The sequence below is a fragment of the Oryx dammah genome, unplaced genomic scaffold (genome assembly GCF_014754425.2).
Source record: "Oryx dammah isolate SB20612 unplaced genomic scaffold, SCBI_Odam_1.1 HiC_scaffold_28, whole genome shotgun sequence".
Classification (NCBI taxonomy): Eukaryota; Metazoa; Chordata; class Mammalia; order Artiodactyla; family Bovidae; genus Oryx; species Oryx dammah.
In genome coordinates, this window is record NW_024070212.1 from 32,355,266 (window position 1) to 32,372,054 (window position 16,789).

Below are 16,789 nucleotides of genomic sequence, written 5' to 3' on the forward strand. Positions count from 1 at the left end.
GCTCAGAGTGCAGAAGCTTCCAGTGCAGTTGGGCTTGAAACTGGTCTTCTGAATCTGGGAGAAAACGGGCCGGAAGCAGGGGCCCCTCTTCTCAGCGCCACCCCCAGCCCAGCCCCTGACTCAGCTCCCAGCTGGCAGAGCAGGGTCTATTCTTGTCTCTCTGTCAGCAGATTCCTTTGTAAGCCATGGCGCCTAGAGATCAAAGGCCGCCGAAGTCGGGCTCCCCTGGTTCCCGACCCCAGGGACACTTCAGCTAACCGGGGGTTAGTTTCCAGTGCCCTTGGGAAACAAACCTGAATCATAACATAAATCGGCCCATGTTACAGGAAGATGAGAACCCCATGCAATCTTAACGCTCCCCCATGATTTATTAATATAACCCATGATAGCTGCAGTCTTCCAGAACAGACCATTGGTGCGATAAAAAGAGGTGAGGAGGCAGAGAAAGGAAATGTGGTCTCCCTGTGCTCCTTTCAGGGACTGTGTAGGACCCTTCCCTCATCATGTGCCTAAAAATAAAGGTACAACATAAAGTAATCAAGTAGTTTATGGCCTCACTTTTGAATCTAAATCCAGATCCGCACACAGCAGAGAGGGCACCCAGGTGCAGCTCTAGAGATGTTCTGACAGACAGCTCCATGTCTGTCACATTGATGAGACAGTGACGGGGAGTGCGGTGGGAAAGTGACCCAGGGGCGATCAGTCCTCGGAGTGCATGGCTCCAGAGGGGGTCCACAGAGGGGTGACAGCCGAAACAGCTTCACACAGGACCAGAGTCAGAGTGGCCCCACACACCCTCAGCTCCCTAGATCCACAGATTACAGCCCTCATCCTGCCTCCTGACCCAATGTGATTTTAAGAGAGTGATCTGTGTCTTAAAAAAAATTATATTGAAGTATAGTTGATTTACAATGGTGTGTTTCAGGTGTACAACAAAGTGATTCAGTTACTCATATACAGGTGTTCACCTTTTTTCAGATCCTCTTCTCATAGATTATCACAGAATATTGAGTAGAGTTCCCTGCACCGTACGGTCCGGCCTTACTGGTAATCCATCTTATATATAGTAGTGTCTTTTTTTTTTTTTTTAATTTAAAACTCACCATTTTATTATCCATGTAAAAGAATATTACAGCAAAAAGCTACTTAATCATTATTTGAATCTTTACATTTTTTAAATGATGGAGAATAACTAGAATATACCTGGAGTTCTCCTCCATCGACGAAATGAATGCATAGAAGTAGACGCCTTCAGAGAGAATTACATCTTGTTTGTAATTTTTCACTTCTTTAATAGTGAGATGTAATACACTTAAAAACACAATTTTAAACATAAATCATATGAGAGGTCACATTCCTTTATTTCCAAGAATACAGGCAAAACTTGCCTTGTGACCTGGAAGAGGACAATTATTTGAGTCAAGGACAGTCACTGGTTAGAAAAGAGTCAACCCAGAGGCTACAACTGGAGGGGGAAATAAAAATAGGATCCACATAATCAGCTCACTATTTATTACTTCTGGATACAAAGAGGAATATGCAAATTGTAAATCCTGAATACTTGATCAAATTAGCTATGAAATGATTAATGTACACTTTTAAAACCATGAGATCATGCACGCAAGTTCCACCACCTAACAATCTATTAAATGAACAGGTAGAATCTAGTGTTTCATACAGTAACCTCTACAAAGATTGAATATCAGCCATGAAAAGTTCCCTTTGTACTGGAGAATACATTCTTTAAAATTAGGGAGAATTCAATTTCATTTCTTCAACTTTCCTCTTTTGATTTAGATCATGTTTATAATATTTTATCTCCTAATTAATATATCTTCAGTGAGCACAGTTTTGATATTTGGTCATCTGAATAAACAATAAATTTAACAAGGGCAAGGACATTTTTTGTCTTATTATAGAGTCAGACACAACTTAGCGACCGAAGGAAAACAACAACAGCAAATATGTCCCAAGCCATTAGAGGTGTGCTTGGCAAAATTGGGGCATTTAATAAATATTTATTTAATGAACCAATTGTTGCCTTTGAGAACATGACAAAATACTATGTGTGCTTCATTTGAAGTTATTAACAAATGCAAGCCCATGTATTTTTAGGGTGTAGGAAGATTCTGGAAGATTTTACTTTGCAATGTGGAATGAGAACAATCATTGCTGACAGAATTTACATATAAAACCAGAGGCACCCTTCCTGTGGGCTAGGCACTGTGCTAAGTGTTTTGCCAATATTTTCTCAAAGCCCCCAAAAATTCTCCAAACGTGCTGTTTTATTTTACATTTTATTATTCTACATTTTTACCAAGGAAAGGCCATTGCCCCAAATTGCATAGCTGCTGCTGCTGCTGCTAAGTCACTTCAGTCTTGTCCGACTCTGTGTGACCCCATAGATGGCAGCCCACCAGGCTCCACTGTCCCTGGGATTCTCCAGGCAAGAGAACTGGAGTGGGTTGCCATTTCCTTCTCCAATGCATGAAAGCAAAAAGTGAAAGGGAAGTCACTCAGTCATGTCCGACTCTTCGCAACCCCATGGACTGCAGCCCACCAGGCTCCTCTATCCATGGGACTTTCCAGGCAAGAGTACTGGAGTGGGTTGCCATTGCCTTCTCCTAGTAGTGTCTTTTGATGTCACTCTGTGATCTGTGATCTGAGGTACAATCAGCACAAGAATAATGGTCCTACCTGCCAACTTTCCTCTTTGCAGGCAGAAGTTTATTTCAAAATTAGAATAGGACATAGGTTGGACTGTGGTTTCTTTTCCTTGTTTAAAGGCTATTACAAAGTAGTGGATATAGGTAATTAATGAAAGGAAATTTAAAAAACAAATAAATTTTGTAAGTTAATACACAAAGCTGGTATACTACAAAAAACGTATTTAAAAATAGAGCTTCCCAGGTGGCTCAGTGGTAACGAATCCTCTTGTCAATGCAGGGGGCACAGGAGACTCAGGTTTGATCCCAGAGTCGGGAAGATCCCCTGGAGAAGAGAATAGCAGCCCACTCCAGAATCCTTGCCTGGAGAATCCCATAGACAAAGAATCCTGGCAGGCTAGATCCATAGGGTTGCAAACAGTTGGACACAACTGAAGCAACTTATCATGCATGCAAACACACATGCATGTTGTAAGAACACAGATGAAGGGCATCTAAAGCAGGGTAAGCTTCCATGAAAGGGTGACAAGCGAATCCACCAGGATCCCACACCATCAGCAGACTACTCAGACCCCTTCCCCAGCACCCGAGAGCCCCCTGAACCATGACACAGAATACTGCAAGCTGACAGGAGGCAGCCCATGAATGATGAATTAAAGAGGGAACCAGACATAGAAGGGCTCCCCTTCTGCAGAGATCTGATACTAAGAAACAGAGGTACATGAAGTGGAGATAGAAATGAACAAGTAATCATATAACCTGCTCATCCCCAACAGTCTACCCCACTCCATCCCCCCACACACCCATACCCATCCATGGAGCCGTGCAGTGGACAAGAGGGGAAAATAGACACCCCCACACACCCAACACACTCAGCCATGACTCCAGGAAGCCCCGAGAGAATAAGACAAGACACAGCAGGTGTGATAAAGCTTTACTGGGCATCAGACAGGCGGGGCAGGAACCACATTGGGAAGCATGGAACGCACACCAGGCCAGGTCTGGTCCTCAGGGCAGCGCTGGGAGCTCAGAGCAGAGCCCCGTGAGCCAGGGGTCTGGCTGGGCTGCTCACAGCAGAAGCAATCATGGAAGGGAAGGATAGTCTGGGTGGCTTTAGTGCAGGAGGGATAATGTGCGGTGGGGGAGGAACTTTGCTCAAAGATAGTGGGAAACTGAATCTTTAAAGTAGGGATGGAAAGGGGTGTGGGGGGGGGATAAGGGGGCCAAGAAGCCATCTAGAGTGAACAGAAGGAGAAAGAAAAAGACAGATGTTCCGCAGGCAGGAGGTCCACCTGGTCTGCAGGGCACTGGCTGCTCGCGCCCATCTCCTGGCTGCGGGCACTACTTGTTGCCCCACACGGCAAGCTTCAGGAACAGAGGGCCTGGGAGGAAGCGGCTGGACTTCATGTAGGCAGAGACCTTCTTCAGGCCCTGAGGGTGGGAAAAAGAACACCAGGCCTCAGGTCTGCTGCCCCAGTGGAACCCAGGCAGCTCTCCCCAAGTTTGGGACCTGGGGTACAGCCCTTCCATGTGGGAGTCAAATGTTGGGGCAAAAGATAGTCTTCTGGGGTCCCCAGCTCTGGGAAGTTAACTCTTCCAATTTCCTGTAATTCATCTGACATCCAGACTCACCACATACAGAGACTCTATACTGTATTAAATGGTGCTGTATATCCATTAGACATTATAACATAGGTTCAGAATCTCTACACGACTCCCCTGCAAGATGGGTTCTACTGAGATCATTTATCAGAATGGAAACTGAGGCACTCAGAAGATAAGCACCTCCCTCATGATCACACCACACATAAGTAATATGGCTAGAATGTAGCCTGCTTGCTCTCCCTCTCCATTCTGAGTCTCTCTGCTGCACCCACTTCCCCACAGCTGAAAACAAGGAGGCTCACTCATCAGCCACTTACACAAACAGTTAAGTGACCCACAGGGCAGCTGCCCACCAATAGTGCCTGCAAGGGAATTCAGGATGGGAAAAAACAAGATGAAACTTTCTGTGTTTTGGATACATGGTCCCTAGATGGTTAACATGCATAAGCTCCAGAAAGAATGAAGTGGCTGGGCCAAAGCAGAAACAATGCTCAGTTTTGGATGTACCTGGTAGTAAAAGCAAAGTCTGATGCTTTTAAGAATAATACTGCATAGGAACCAGGAATGATAGGTCCATGAATCAAGGTAAATTGGTTGTGGTCAAGCAGGAGATGGCAAGATTAAACATCATCTTAGGAATCGGTGAAATAAAATGGATGGAAAAGGGAGAATTTAGTTCAGAGGACCATTATATCTACTACTGTGGCAAAGAATCCCTTAGAAGAAATGGAATAGCCAATTATAGTCAACAAGACTCCAAAATGCAGTACTTGGGTGTGATCTCAAAAATGACAGAATGATTTTGGTTCATTTCAAGACAGACCATTCAACATCACAGTAATCCAAATCTATGCCCCCACCACTGATACCAAAGAAGCTGAAGTTGATTAGTTCTATGAAGACCTACAACACCTTCTAGAATTAACATCAAAACAAAATGGTCTTTTTTCATCATCAGGAATGGGAATGGAAAACTATGAAGTCAAGAGATACCTGGAATAACAGGCAAGTTAGACCTTCAAGTACATAAATGAAACAGGGCAAAGGCTAACAGCGTTTTCTTAAGAGAACAAGCTGGTCATAGTAAACACCCTTTTCTAACAAACCAAGAGACAACTCTACACAAGAACATCACCAGATGGCCAATACCAAAATCCGATTGATTATGTTCTTTGCAGTCAAAGATGGAGAAGCTCTACACAGTCAGTAAAAACAAAACTTGGGACTTACTGTGGCTCAGACCATCAGCTCCTTATTGCAAAATTTAGGCTTAAATTGAAGAATGTAGGGGAAATGACTAGGCCATTCAGGTAGCACCTAAATCCACTCCCTGATAATTATACAGTGGAGGTGATTAATAGATTCAAAGGATTAGGTCTGGTAGACAGAGCGCCTGAAGAACATGGATGGCAGTTCATAACACTGGACAAGAGGCAGTGACCAAAATCATCTGAAAGAAAAAGAAATGCAAGGAGGCAAAGAGGTTGTCTGAGGAGGTTTTACAAATAGCTGAGGAAAAAGGAGAAGTGAAAGGCAAAGGAGAAAGGGACGGATATACTCAACTGATATTGGAGAAGGAAATGGCAACCCCCTCCATTATTCTTGCCTGGAGAATCCCAGGGATGGGGGAGCCTGGTGGGCTGCCATCTCTGGGGTCACACAGAGTTGGACACGACTGAAGCGACTTAGCAGCAGCAGCAGAGAATAGCAAGATCTATTAAATGAGATAAGTGAGTGAAATCACTCAGTCATGTCCAACTCTTTGCAACCCCGTGGACTGTAGCCTACTAGGCTCCTCCATCCATGGGATTCTCCAGGCAAGAATACTGGAGTGGGTTGCCATTTCCTTCTCCAGGGGGTCTTCCCGACCCAGGGATCTAACCCAGGTCTCCTGCATTGGACACAGACGCTTTAACCTCTGAGCCACCAGGGAAGCCCTTCTTAAATGAACAATGCAAAGTAGAGGAAAACAATAGAATGGGAAAGACTATAGATCTCTTCAAGAAAATTGGAGAGATCGAGGGAACATTTCATGCAAGGAAGGGCACAATAAAAGACAGAAACAGTAAGGACATAACAGAAGCAGAAGAGATTAAGAAGAGGTGACAAGAATACACTGAAGAACTACACAAAAAAGGTTTTAATGACCCAGATAACCACAATGGTGTGGCCACTCACCTAGAGCCAGACATCCTGGAGTGTGAAGTCAAGTGGGCCTTAGGAAACTTTACACGAACAAAGCTAGCAGAGGTGACAGACTTCCACCTGAGCTATTGAAAACCCTTAAAGACGATGCTGTTAAAGTGCTGCATTCAATATGTCAATAAATTTGGGAAACTGATCAGTGGCCACAAGACTGGAGGAGGTCAATTTTCATTCCAATCCCAAAATAGGGCAATGCCAAAGAATGTTCAAACTACTGTACAACTGCACTTATTTCACATACTAGCAAGGTTATGCTCAAAATCCTTCATGCTGGGCTTCAACAGTATGTGAACCAAGAACTTCCAGATGTAAAAGCTGTCTAGAAAAGGCAGAAATCAAATTGCCAACATTTGTTGGACCATGGAAAAAGCAAGGGGGTTCCAGACGGACATCCACTTCTGCTTCATTGATTGTGTGGATCACAACAAACTGTGGAAAATTCTTAAAGAAATGGAAATACTAGACCACTTATCTATCACCCGAGAAACCTGTATGTAGGAGAGTTAGAACCTTAGATGGAACAACAGACTGGTTCAAAATTGGGAGAGGAATAAGACAAGACTACATACTGTCAGCCTGCTTATTTAACTTACATGCAGAGTACATCATGCGAAATGCTGGCCTGGATGAATGAAAAGATGGAATCAAGATTGCTGGGAGAAACATCAGCAACCTCAGATAAGGAGATGATACCACGCTAATGGCAGAAAGTGAAGAGGAACTAAAGAGCCTCTTGATGAGGGTGAAAGAGAGTGAAAAAGCTGGCTTGAAACTCAACATTCAAAAAAATAAGACCATGGCATCCAGTTCCATTGCTTCATGGCAAACAGAAGGGGAAAAAGTGGAAGCAGTGACAGATTTTACTTTCCTGGGCTCCAAAATCACTGTGTACGGTGACTGAAGCCATGAAATTAGAAGATGTTTGCTCCTTGAAGGGCTTCCCTGGTGGCTTAGATGGTAAAGAATTCGCCTAATGTGGGAGACCTGGGTTCGATTCCTAGGTTGGGAAGATTCCCTGGAGAAGGGAAAGGCTACCCATTCCAGTATTCTTGCCTGGATAATTTTATGGACAAAGGAGCCTGGCAGGCTACAGTCCATGGGGTCACAAAGAGTCAGACACAACTGAGTGACTTTCACTTTCAGTTGCTCCTTGGAAAGAAAGCTATGACAAACCTAGACAGCATATTAAAAAACAAAGACATCACTTTGCCAACAAAGGTCTGTTTGGTCAAAGCTATGGTTTTTCCAGTAGTCATATATGGATGTGAGAGTTGGACCATAAAGAAGGCTCATCGCCAAAGAATTGATATTTTTGAATTGTGGTGCTGGAGAAGACTCTTGAGAGTCCCTTGACCTGCAAGGAGATCAAAGCAGTCAATCCTAAAGGAAATCAACCTTGAGTATTCACTGGAAGGACTGATGCTTAAGCTGAAGATCCAATACTTTGGCCACCTGATAGGAAGAACTGACTCACTGGAAAAGACCTTGATGCTGGGAAAGATGGAGGGCAAGAGAACAGGGCAAAAGAGGATGAGAAGGTTGGATGGCATCATCAACTCAATGGACATGAGTTCACGCAAACTCCGGGAGATAGTGAAGGACAGGGAGGCCTGGTGTGTAGCAGTTCATGGGATTGCAAAGAGTCAGACACAACTGAGCAACTGAACAACACTGTTCTTAAATTGTGAGGTTTTTTTTTTCCAATTGACATCTGGTCATAAGAGTATTTGTTCTTCTCATTCTCCAAAATTATTCTCGTTCTCAGAAAAGGCTCCTAGTTGCAAGGGTTTCCAGAGAGAGATAGGCCCTAGAAAAACAAAAGTGCTCAGAAAGTGCCCAAGCAACTTGCAGAAGAGACCACATTTCACCCAATTACTCAGCAAAACATGGATGAAACATGATACAAGGGTTGAAGCAACAAGATTAGGCTAGGCCAGACTCTAATTTTTCCACTTAAAAGACACAGACCAATTGCCTGGACTGGGACCTGAGCCCACTCTCACTGGCCCTCAACCTACCTCATCCTCAGTCCTGCTACAGCCAGCCAGGCAGCAACACTCAAGTGTACCTGTGCACCACCTTCCCAAGACAGACAATGCCCAAGAGTGCCCAGGACTCCAAGATCTAGGGCTGCCTGTGCCCCACAGCCCAGGGCCCAACAGGCCACATACTGCAGGCCACATCTGTCCCCATCCTCCCTGCTGGGCAGTCACCCCAGCTCTTGCAAAATTCTCAAAGCAATAAGCCTTGGACCAAAACTAGAGCTGATGAGAACTAGCTGAGAAAGCAGATTTCATGATAGACATGAGCATACAAAACAGATTGTAGACTGAAAAACCTCTTGGACAAGAGCTTCAAATTCCCATATCTGTCACAAAGCAGACTCTGTTGCTCTCCAGTTGGGTGAATGATGAGCTGGGAGGTGAGGTCAGGCTGTGCTCCCTAAGGTTGCTCCATCCACACCACACAGCTCAGGGTTCCTATAGTTCTCCAGCTACACTGAGCCCCAGACACAGGGCACCAGGATTGTGTGACATCTGTATCCCACTGTGCCTGACACAGTGTCTCATACAGGGGAGAGGATCAGATCAGTGAATGTGACTTAAAATGAAAATACTAACCCATCTTTCAGATAGAATCTGGAGTAACGGGAAGGAAGACAGGATGGGAGATGAGGAGGGAAGGAAAGCACCCACCAAATGAGGAGTCAAGATAAAATCCTTGCACAGGACATCTATATTATGTTAGCAGAAATGTTATGTTAGTCACTCAGTCATATCCGACTCTTTGGGACCCCACAGACTGTAGCCCACCCAGGTTCCTCTGTCCATGGAATTCTCCAGGCAAGAATACTGGAGTGGGTAGCCATTCCCTTCTCCAAGGGATGTTCCCAACTAAGGGATCAAACCAGGGTCTCCCACAGTGCAGGCAGATTTTTTACCATCTGCGTCACCAACTACAGCTCTGAGAACCTCAGAACAACAGGCAGAGACTCAACTGCTGCAAAGCCCTTTGGAGATGAGGAGAAAATATTGTCTGTCTTTTTAGTCCTTGATATCAATCCTACTGTGTCTCACTCTACTAATGCCAGCTTCATACCATCTCCTGAAGGTTCTGCTTCCTCCACACTTTCCAGAGCTGTCAATACAGTCATGAAAGGGACCTGAGGGTTTTATTCCTCCAGGAAATGAGGAGCCCCTGATGCTGCCCATGGAAGTCAGACGCTCTGCCTGGGAGCCCAGCACAGCCTGTTCTGGTTCTGTGACCTGCAGAAACTACTTGTCCTTTCAGGTTGACTCCTTATCTGTAAAATGCAGAGCATAATTCTTCTACCATGTAGTAATGTTATAAAGATTAAATTTGACACAATATATGTCATTGCTGAGCAGAGATTCTGGCATAAACCAAGTTCTCCATAAATGCTATTCTTCATTGTAGTTCCAACTAGGAAATCATCCAGGCTTCCCAGGTGGCACTAGTGATAAAGAACTCATCTACCAATGAAGGAGATAAAAGAGATGCAGGTTCGATCTTTGGTTTGGGAAGATCCCCTGAAGAAGGGCATAGCAACCCACTCCAGTATTCTTGCCTGGATAATCCCATGGACAGAGGAGCCTGGCAGGCTACAGTTTGTAGGGTCATAAAGAGTTGGACATGACTGAAGCAACTTAGCATGCGTATACCCAGGAAAGCATCAGGGAAAGGCGGGAGAAGAGACATAAATACTAGGGGGGATCACGGGAATGACCTCAAAACGGGTGAGGAACTCTTTCAGGTTTGGGAATTCATCCAGGCACCGGGGCTCAAATATGCGTTGCAAATCAAGGATGTCATAAGCCAGGAAATCCACATAGGTGAGCTGCAGGAAGACAAAGCATGAATGAGCACCAAACTCTGAACCTGGGGAAAAATGACAGCTCTCCCTCCCCCAAAGCCATCCCCCTTACCTTGTTCCCTGCAAACCAACACCTCTTCCCCAGAAAAACTGAGAAGAGCTTCATCCTTCCAGGAATTTCCTTCAAGTAACCAGGTTTCAGTTTCTCCTGAGACACAAAACAGCTGTCACTGCCTTCAGACAGACTCCCTGGCAGACAGCAGGCCTCCCAGGGCTGTGTCTGATTCCAGCTGTCAGGTGAGCAGCCATGTCCCCTGACTGCACCTGAGTCAGTGCCCAGGCTGCAGTTCAACCACTTGTCTTCATCAGACTCCTCTGTGTACCACCTCCCATGTGTGAGAGGCAATGGGAAGACAAAGGGTGAAACCACACTGTTCATGAACCTGTCACCACTCAGCTCCAGACACCTGCCCTGGGTCAGACCAGCAGTGCTGTGAGACCTGGCAGAGCTCAGTCCTTTGACCTCAGGCCAATAAACACTAGAATGACTAGGAAAAAAAGTCCTACGTTCCAGTTTGGGAGGCAGAAATGGTGTAGACGCCTGAGCAGTTTCTGGACAGTTGGAGAATCTGATAGGCTGAAAGACAAGAAGGAGAGGAATAAAGTCTGACCCCAGGCTGCCTACTAGGCACCTGTGTTTATGCCAGAGATGTTGAGGAAGAGACACCGGGTTAACAATGTAAACACCTGTCTAGGAACTGAATTTCCAGAGGGAGCTGGAGTCTTTCCTAAGATTCTCCAGTGTAGAGGACTGTGTCCAGCATTTCAAACCCTGTCCAGTCCAATGTGAAAGGACTCACAAAGTCAGGGCTGTAGCAGATCCTGGCCATGTGCAAGCGGACATCCATAACCTGGTTCTCCAATAAGTCCACTCGAATCTTTTCTTTCTCTGTCTCCCCACCTGTGGCCACAAAACAGAGACTCACCCTCAGCATCCCACCCCAGTCCAGCCCAGGGCATGGCCACCTGTGCCCCTGCCCCCAACCCCATGCCCACTCACACATGTTGTGCTTGCGAGCGATGTGGCGAAGGATGGCATTGCTCTGGGTTAGCCTGTGAGTCCCATCAATTAAGTAGGGCAGCTGGAAGAACAGGGCCTGGTCACTTGGGCCACCTGCAACTCCTCCCTTGAGTAAGAGCAGAGATGAAATCTGGCACTCACAGAGCCTGGCCCACTACAGACACTAAATGCTGCTGCTGCTAAGTCGCTTCAGCTGTGTCCAACTCTGAGCGACCCCACATACGGCAGCCCACCAGGCTCCCCCATCCCTGGGATTCTCCAGGCAAGAACACTGGAGTGGGTTGCCATTTCCTTCTCCAATGGATGAAAATGAAAAGTGAAAGTGAAGTTGCTCAGTTGTGTCCAACTCTTAGCAACCCCATGGACTGCAGCCTACCAGGCTCCTCCATCCATGGGATTTTTCAGGCAAGAGTACTGAAGTGGGGGCCATTTCCTTCTCCGGCAGACACTAAATGATATGTTGTAAAATGAAGGGATGAGCTGGGACACAGACCATCATGGAAAGGCAGAAAACAGAACCAGGAAGCTGACAGAGCAGAAGGCACCTGTTCCTGAAACCTCTAAACTAGGAAAGGAGATGGATGGAGACACTGTCCACTCCCCCTCCCCGCACCCCAGCCCCTGCACCTACATTGGGAAAGTCCAGACCCAGTTTGGATTTTTCATTCAGCCACTGGCTTCTGTCATAGTCAGGAGCTGAGAAAAAGAAGATGCAGTGAAACAACCTCCCAGGAATCCAACCCTCCTTTCCAGGGGGACCCAGCAAGGAGTAGAGGCAAGACCCCCCTGAACTGGTGGATCTGGAATCTGAACCACTAATCTCACATGGAGCTTTGAGGGGAAAAACCAGCTTAGAAACTTCTTGAAACTAGGTGAGTAATCCTTACAAAGGGTTTAGGTAAGCACTAAGGAGAACCTGTGCCAATGGCTGACACAGAACCCAGCTGTGGGCTCTCATATCCTTCCTTGGAGGCCAGTTGCACCCTAAAGGGTTCGGGAAGGGGCAGGTCCCTGCTCCAGCTGGGCGGGCTGGAGGGGAGGGCGACAGACGTGAACAACAGGGGTCAGAACATGGGATGCTTGGCACCAAATCAGCATGAGTTGGGCAGAAGTCAGGACATGACAAGGATGCCATTACCGTCCCCCATCGTGTACTTCTTTTCCTCATAGTTTGAGTCTGTGTACTCCAGGAGCAGGCGGATGGCGTGGGCCAACTGAGAGAGACGGCCAGAGGGAGAGCAGATGTCAGGTCCTAATTGCCTGACTTTCTGTGTTCCCACAGCCTCAACACCAAGCCCCACCCATACTCCCGCGCACAAGCCCCGCTTGAGAAAAGAGGGCAGAGGGATAGGACTTTGGGCTTGGCTCCACCAAGCTCTGAAGAGGAATATTCTAGTGAAATCAATCCCCATTGCACAGCATTTCCCACCCCCAACCCGCCCTACCCTGCCGGCCTCCATCCTTCCCCCCTTTGTGACCCCAGCTCACTCCGCGGATGTCCCAGTAACCCAGGATAATGGTCATGGGGCTGGTTTCCGCGCTGAGTGGAAACACTTCACAGGGGCTGGGCTGGAAATTTATCCTCTGACCCGGCGGTGAAGGCGCGGCCGGAAGCACCCGCCCCTCTTCTAGGCCCCACCCCCAGCGCGGCCCCCAACTCGGCGAGGCCTTTGCCAGATGCAGCCCTAGGCAAGCGAAAATGAGACCTATTTCCGCCTCAGAGCCAAGGGGTCTCCAGAGACATGGTGTGGGCTCTGAGATGCCGAGAACCCCCGGGTCGGGCTCACCTGGTTCCTGATCCCAGTCAGATCTCTGCTAAGTCGGTGGAGTTGGTGGCACGCTCAGGAAAACAAACCGGAATCAACAGCAGCAAGGCTCTTCTGCCTTCACTTCCCTCCCCTCTCAGGAACCGCTTAGTTTTGCCCTTGGGCTTCAGATATCCCGCGAGCTCTGGGGAGCTCTGACCACTAAGTTTAGGCCAAGAGCAGGTGCCCCTCAAATTGAGAGTTTAATTGGCACCTGTCACAGGAAGAACAGGACTCCAGGCAGTCCTAAAGCTCCTCAGTTAACGATCCCTAACAGCCTCAAGTCTTGGAAGAAAATCCTATCACTGGGATAGAAAGAACCACCCAGGTCAAGAAAACGTGTCCCAGTGCCTTTCTTCCTATGGAGGACCTAGCCCTTCCCTGCTGTTCTAAGAGTGAAACTGATCAAATGTAAATTAATCAACTAGTTTATAGTTTGGATTGTGAATCTAAATCCAGAACCAGGCCGAGCAAAGAAGATATCAAAGTGCAGTCCAGAAATATCCTAACAGCCAACTAGATGTCCCTCACATGATACAGTGATGGGGAGAATGGTGGTCACAGAAGGAATGTGACTGAAAGGGGAAGAGCTGTCCTCAGAGTAGTCAGTCTCCTCTCTTGTAGCAGAGAGTTGCCAGAAGGGATGGCAGTCAGGAACCCGAAGGATGGTGTACAGGACCACAGTCAGAGTGGGCCCAGCACACCCTCAGCTGCCCAGGTCCACAGATTCCAGCCCTCATCCTGCCTCCTGACCCCTGTGTGGTTCTCTGTGTGAGAGGATGGTTCAAGTGTCCTTTGAATTCTCTCTGTGATATAACCTCCAGAAAACCAGCTTCTACTTGTCAGTGTTCTTGGAAATTTGAAGACTATTTCAAATTTAGGAGAACAGGACATAAGTTGGCCTGTGTTTCCTATTCTTTGTTTAAAGAGTATTACAAATTAGTGGATATATGAAGACAGATGAGAAGAACATTTAAAAACAAATGGGTCTAAAAGTTAAAACACAAGGTTGAGGGACTTCCTGGGTGATTGAGTGGCTAAGACTGCATGCTCCCAATGCAAGGGGCCAAGGTTTGATCCCTGGTTGGGGAACTAGATCCCACATGCCAAAACTAAGACTTTGCATGCCACAACTTAAAAAAAAAAAAAAAAAAAGGATCCCACATGCCACAAGGAAGATCAAAGATCCCCTATGCCACAACTAAGACCCAGTGCAGACAAATAAGTGAATAAATATTTTTTAAAATAATTCAAGGTTGATGTACTAGAAAAATAAGTTAAACTAGGAAACACTTTGTTCAGATTGAACTAATGTGAACCAGGTATTCATAAAAGTTTCAAACCACCAAGGGGTTGACGATACAGATAGACTTTATCTAATTTGCATTAAATCACAGAGTGTGCACATCTCTGCTAAGTTAGGGAGAAGGGAGAGTGTATCAGCAGAGACCAGCAGAGCTCAGTCCCTCTATGTCCCTCTAGTCCCTACCCTGCAAGTCTTCAGGGCTCAGCTCTGGGTACAGACTCAGGATGCAGCTCAGGTCAGGTAGATACCCTGGTAGGTTTGTCCACAGGGAGACGACGGTGGCCATGCAAACACAAAAGTGCTGGCCCTCTTGAAAGTTATATGTTTCATAGCACATTAAGGAGTTGCCATTCTGGGTTTTACACATCTTGAGCTTAGAATAGAAACATGACTAGATTCCATGAAGAAAATGGCTGTTTCAAATGAACAAAGAGAATAATAACTTTTAAAGTAGGTAAAGCTGATACTGTAATATAATGTAATTTATTCATCCGTCCTTCATTCCTTTTATGCAAAAAACAATCATTGTGATCCTGTCGTACAGTAGCCACGAGAGTAGGACCATCCTGGGTAATAAAGGCTGAAAGTCTTCTGGGAAATACAGGGAGGAATTTTTAAGTATGGCAGAGATTTTCAGTGTTCAAACACTGAGGGGCACTGAGAGGGAGGGAGCTTGAAGGCAGGAGAAAGAGGCTGTGCCTGCTGGGACAAGGAACTGGGGACACAGGGATGGGCCCCGAGCACAGGCAGCCCCCTCAGGAGGAAGACGCCAGTCCTGCAGGAGGAGGAGGGGGCTGGCGGAGCAGGCTCTCAGACTCGGCCTCCAGGCCCAGGGGTCCCACCGGTGGGGGCAGTGGGTGTGTGGAAGGCAGTGGGGGGCAGGGGGACTCGGGAAACTGGAGAGGGGGCTGAAGGGCCTGACGCAGCCGGTGGTTGCCTCGCTGATATTCGGGGTCAGTGTGGCTACGTCTTCTGGATTTACATATGCTCTTGTTTGACTGTAACATGTTGACAAGTTCTAATATTTTAGAGAAGACTGTTCAGGACATCAAAACATATAGTGTCCAGGATCCAGTCAAGAAGTCCAGCCTCTGGTCTCCTGCATGGCCTTCCATATTCCCTCCGGCTCTACTATTGACCTTTTGAATTCTCTAGTGAATTAGCAGAAACTGTATGTGAAATAGCCTCAGAATACTAAATTATACAGTATAAGTGAGTACAAACAATAGAATTAAAATGTGCCCTACTTATTAATTTTTTTAAGAATTGGAAATAGTCTGTGTAAGCTTAGGATATCCAAGATATAAAGAACAATTTTTAACCTGAAAATAACAAAATAAAAGACCCAGTGACAATTTACTGCCAAATTGCATGTTTGACAAGTTTTTACTACTTGCTCATATTATTTTCAATAAGGAAAGACAGATGAACTTGGGTTTCAGGAATTCAGAAAAGGAACCAAGTTCAAGGTGAAAATTATGGAAAATAAACAATGCTAAGAACAAAAATTCCACATTTAAACAAATGTTTATAAAACCCTTAGTTAATTGTCTGAAAACATTAGTAAATCAATATAACAGTAGTCTAACAACAAAAACAAAAAGTTTTACATGATAGTAAAAATCAGGACTGAGGAAGATACCTAAAAATTAGTCAAACAATTTCTAAAGGTGGGGGAAATCTCTCTCAGGTAATGGCTAATTAATGTTACAAACAAATGAACAAACATACACACATCAAACCATGTGCTAAAGAAACAAAAATTCTGAATGAATAATAGCATTATAAAGAAAAATATAACCCAAAAGGACACTTGGTCCTTGGGAATTTTTTTGGTAATTTTTCAAAACTTTCTAAATAGAAATGCAATACAGAAATTGTCACAAACTGTAGACAAGTGTGGCCTGAATACCCTAAAATGACAACACAAGTGAGAACAATTATAAATCACTGTCACTTATGAACCTAAACCCAAGCATTAGCAATGACAGCTTAGAGCACAGAGGGTGGTATTTTGGTACAAAAGGCCCCTGTGCTCATAGGGAGCATTCGAGAAACAGAGAGAAGACAGAAGGAGAGGGAGGGGAGAAGGCAGAGAAATCAAGTATGGAAAGTTAGTATCAGGGTCTACACAAGTTCTTTGTACTTTTAAAATTTTTCTGAAAGTCTGAAATGTCAAAGCTTAAAAAAATTTACCAGATGATCCAGGACATACATGGATTATTATTAATCAAAATAGAAGTTTCATCAAGGAAGACTGGCCTTATCAACATGTGTTGCATTCTG

At 45.7% G+C, this 16,789-nt stretch overlaps 2 protein-coding genes across 5 annotated transcripts in view; both read right to left on the reverse strand.

Annotated features, from left to right (window-relative positions):
• LOC120856726 (glutathione S-transferase Mu 1-like) overlaps nucleotides 1-158 on the reverse strand; it is a 41,529-nt gene extending 41,371 nt beyond the window's left edge. Inside the window, exon 1 of one of the 2 annotated variants that reach the window (XM_040232109.1) lies at nucleotides 18-158. The gene's annotated coding sequence lies outside the window, so the exon portion shown is untranslated. Of the gene's footprint in view, nucleotides 1-11 lie in introns of both variants that reach the window. The other variant, XM_040232110.1, reaches the window with a different exon arrangement.
• LOC120856725 (glutathione S-transferase Mu 1) overlaps nucleotides 1-16,789 on the reverse strand; it is a 58,399-nt gene that overhangs the window by 11,131 nt on the left and 30,479 nt on the right. The window contains exons 1-7 of one of the 3 annotated variants that reach the window (XM_040232107.1): nucleotides 12,881-13,028; nucleotides 12,531-12,606; nucleotides 12,024-12,088; nucleotides 11,372-11,453; nucleotides 11,172-11,272; nucleotides 10,424-10,519; nucleotides 10,323-10,335 (exon numbers count right to left, since the gene is read on the reverse strand). In XM_040232107.1, coding sequence (XP_040088041.1) covers nucleotides 10,323-10,335; nucleotides 10,424-10,519; nucleotides 11,172-11,272; nucleotides 11,372-11,453; nucleotides 12,024-12,088; nucleotides 12,531-12,606; nucleotides 12,881-12,916 — 469 coding nt within the window. In that variant the 5' untranslated portion in view covers nucleotides 12,917-13,028. Of the gene's footprint in view, nucleotides 1-3,583; nucleotides 4,098-10,322; nucleotides 10,336-10,423; nucleotides 10,520-11,171; nucleotides 11,273-11,371; nucleotides 11,454-12,023; nucleotides 12,089-12,530; nucleotides 12,607-12,880; nucleotides 13,029-16,789 lie in introns of those variants that run through there. The other 2 variants (XM_040232108.1, XM_040232105.1) reach the window with 2 other exon arrangements.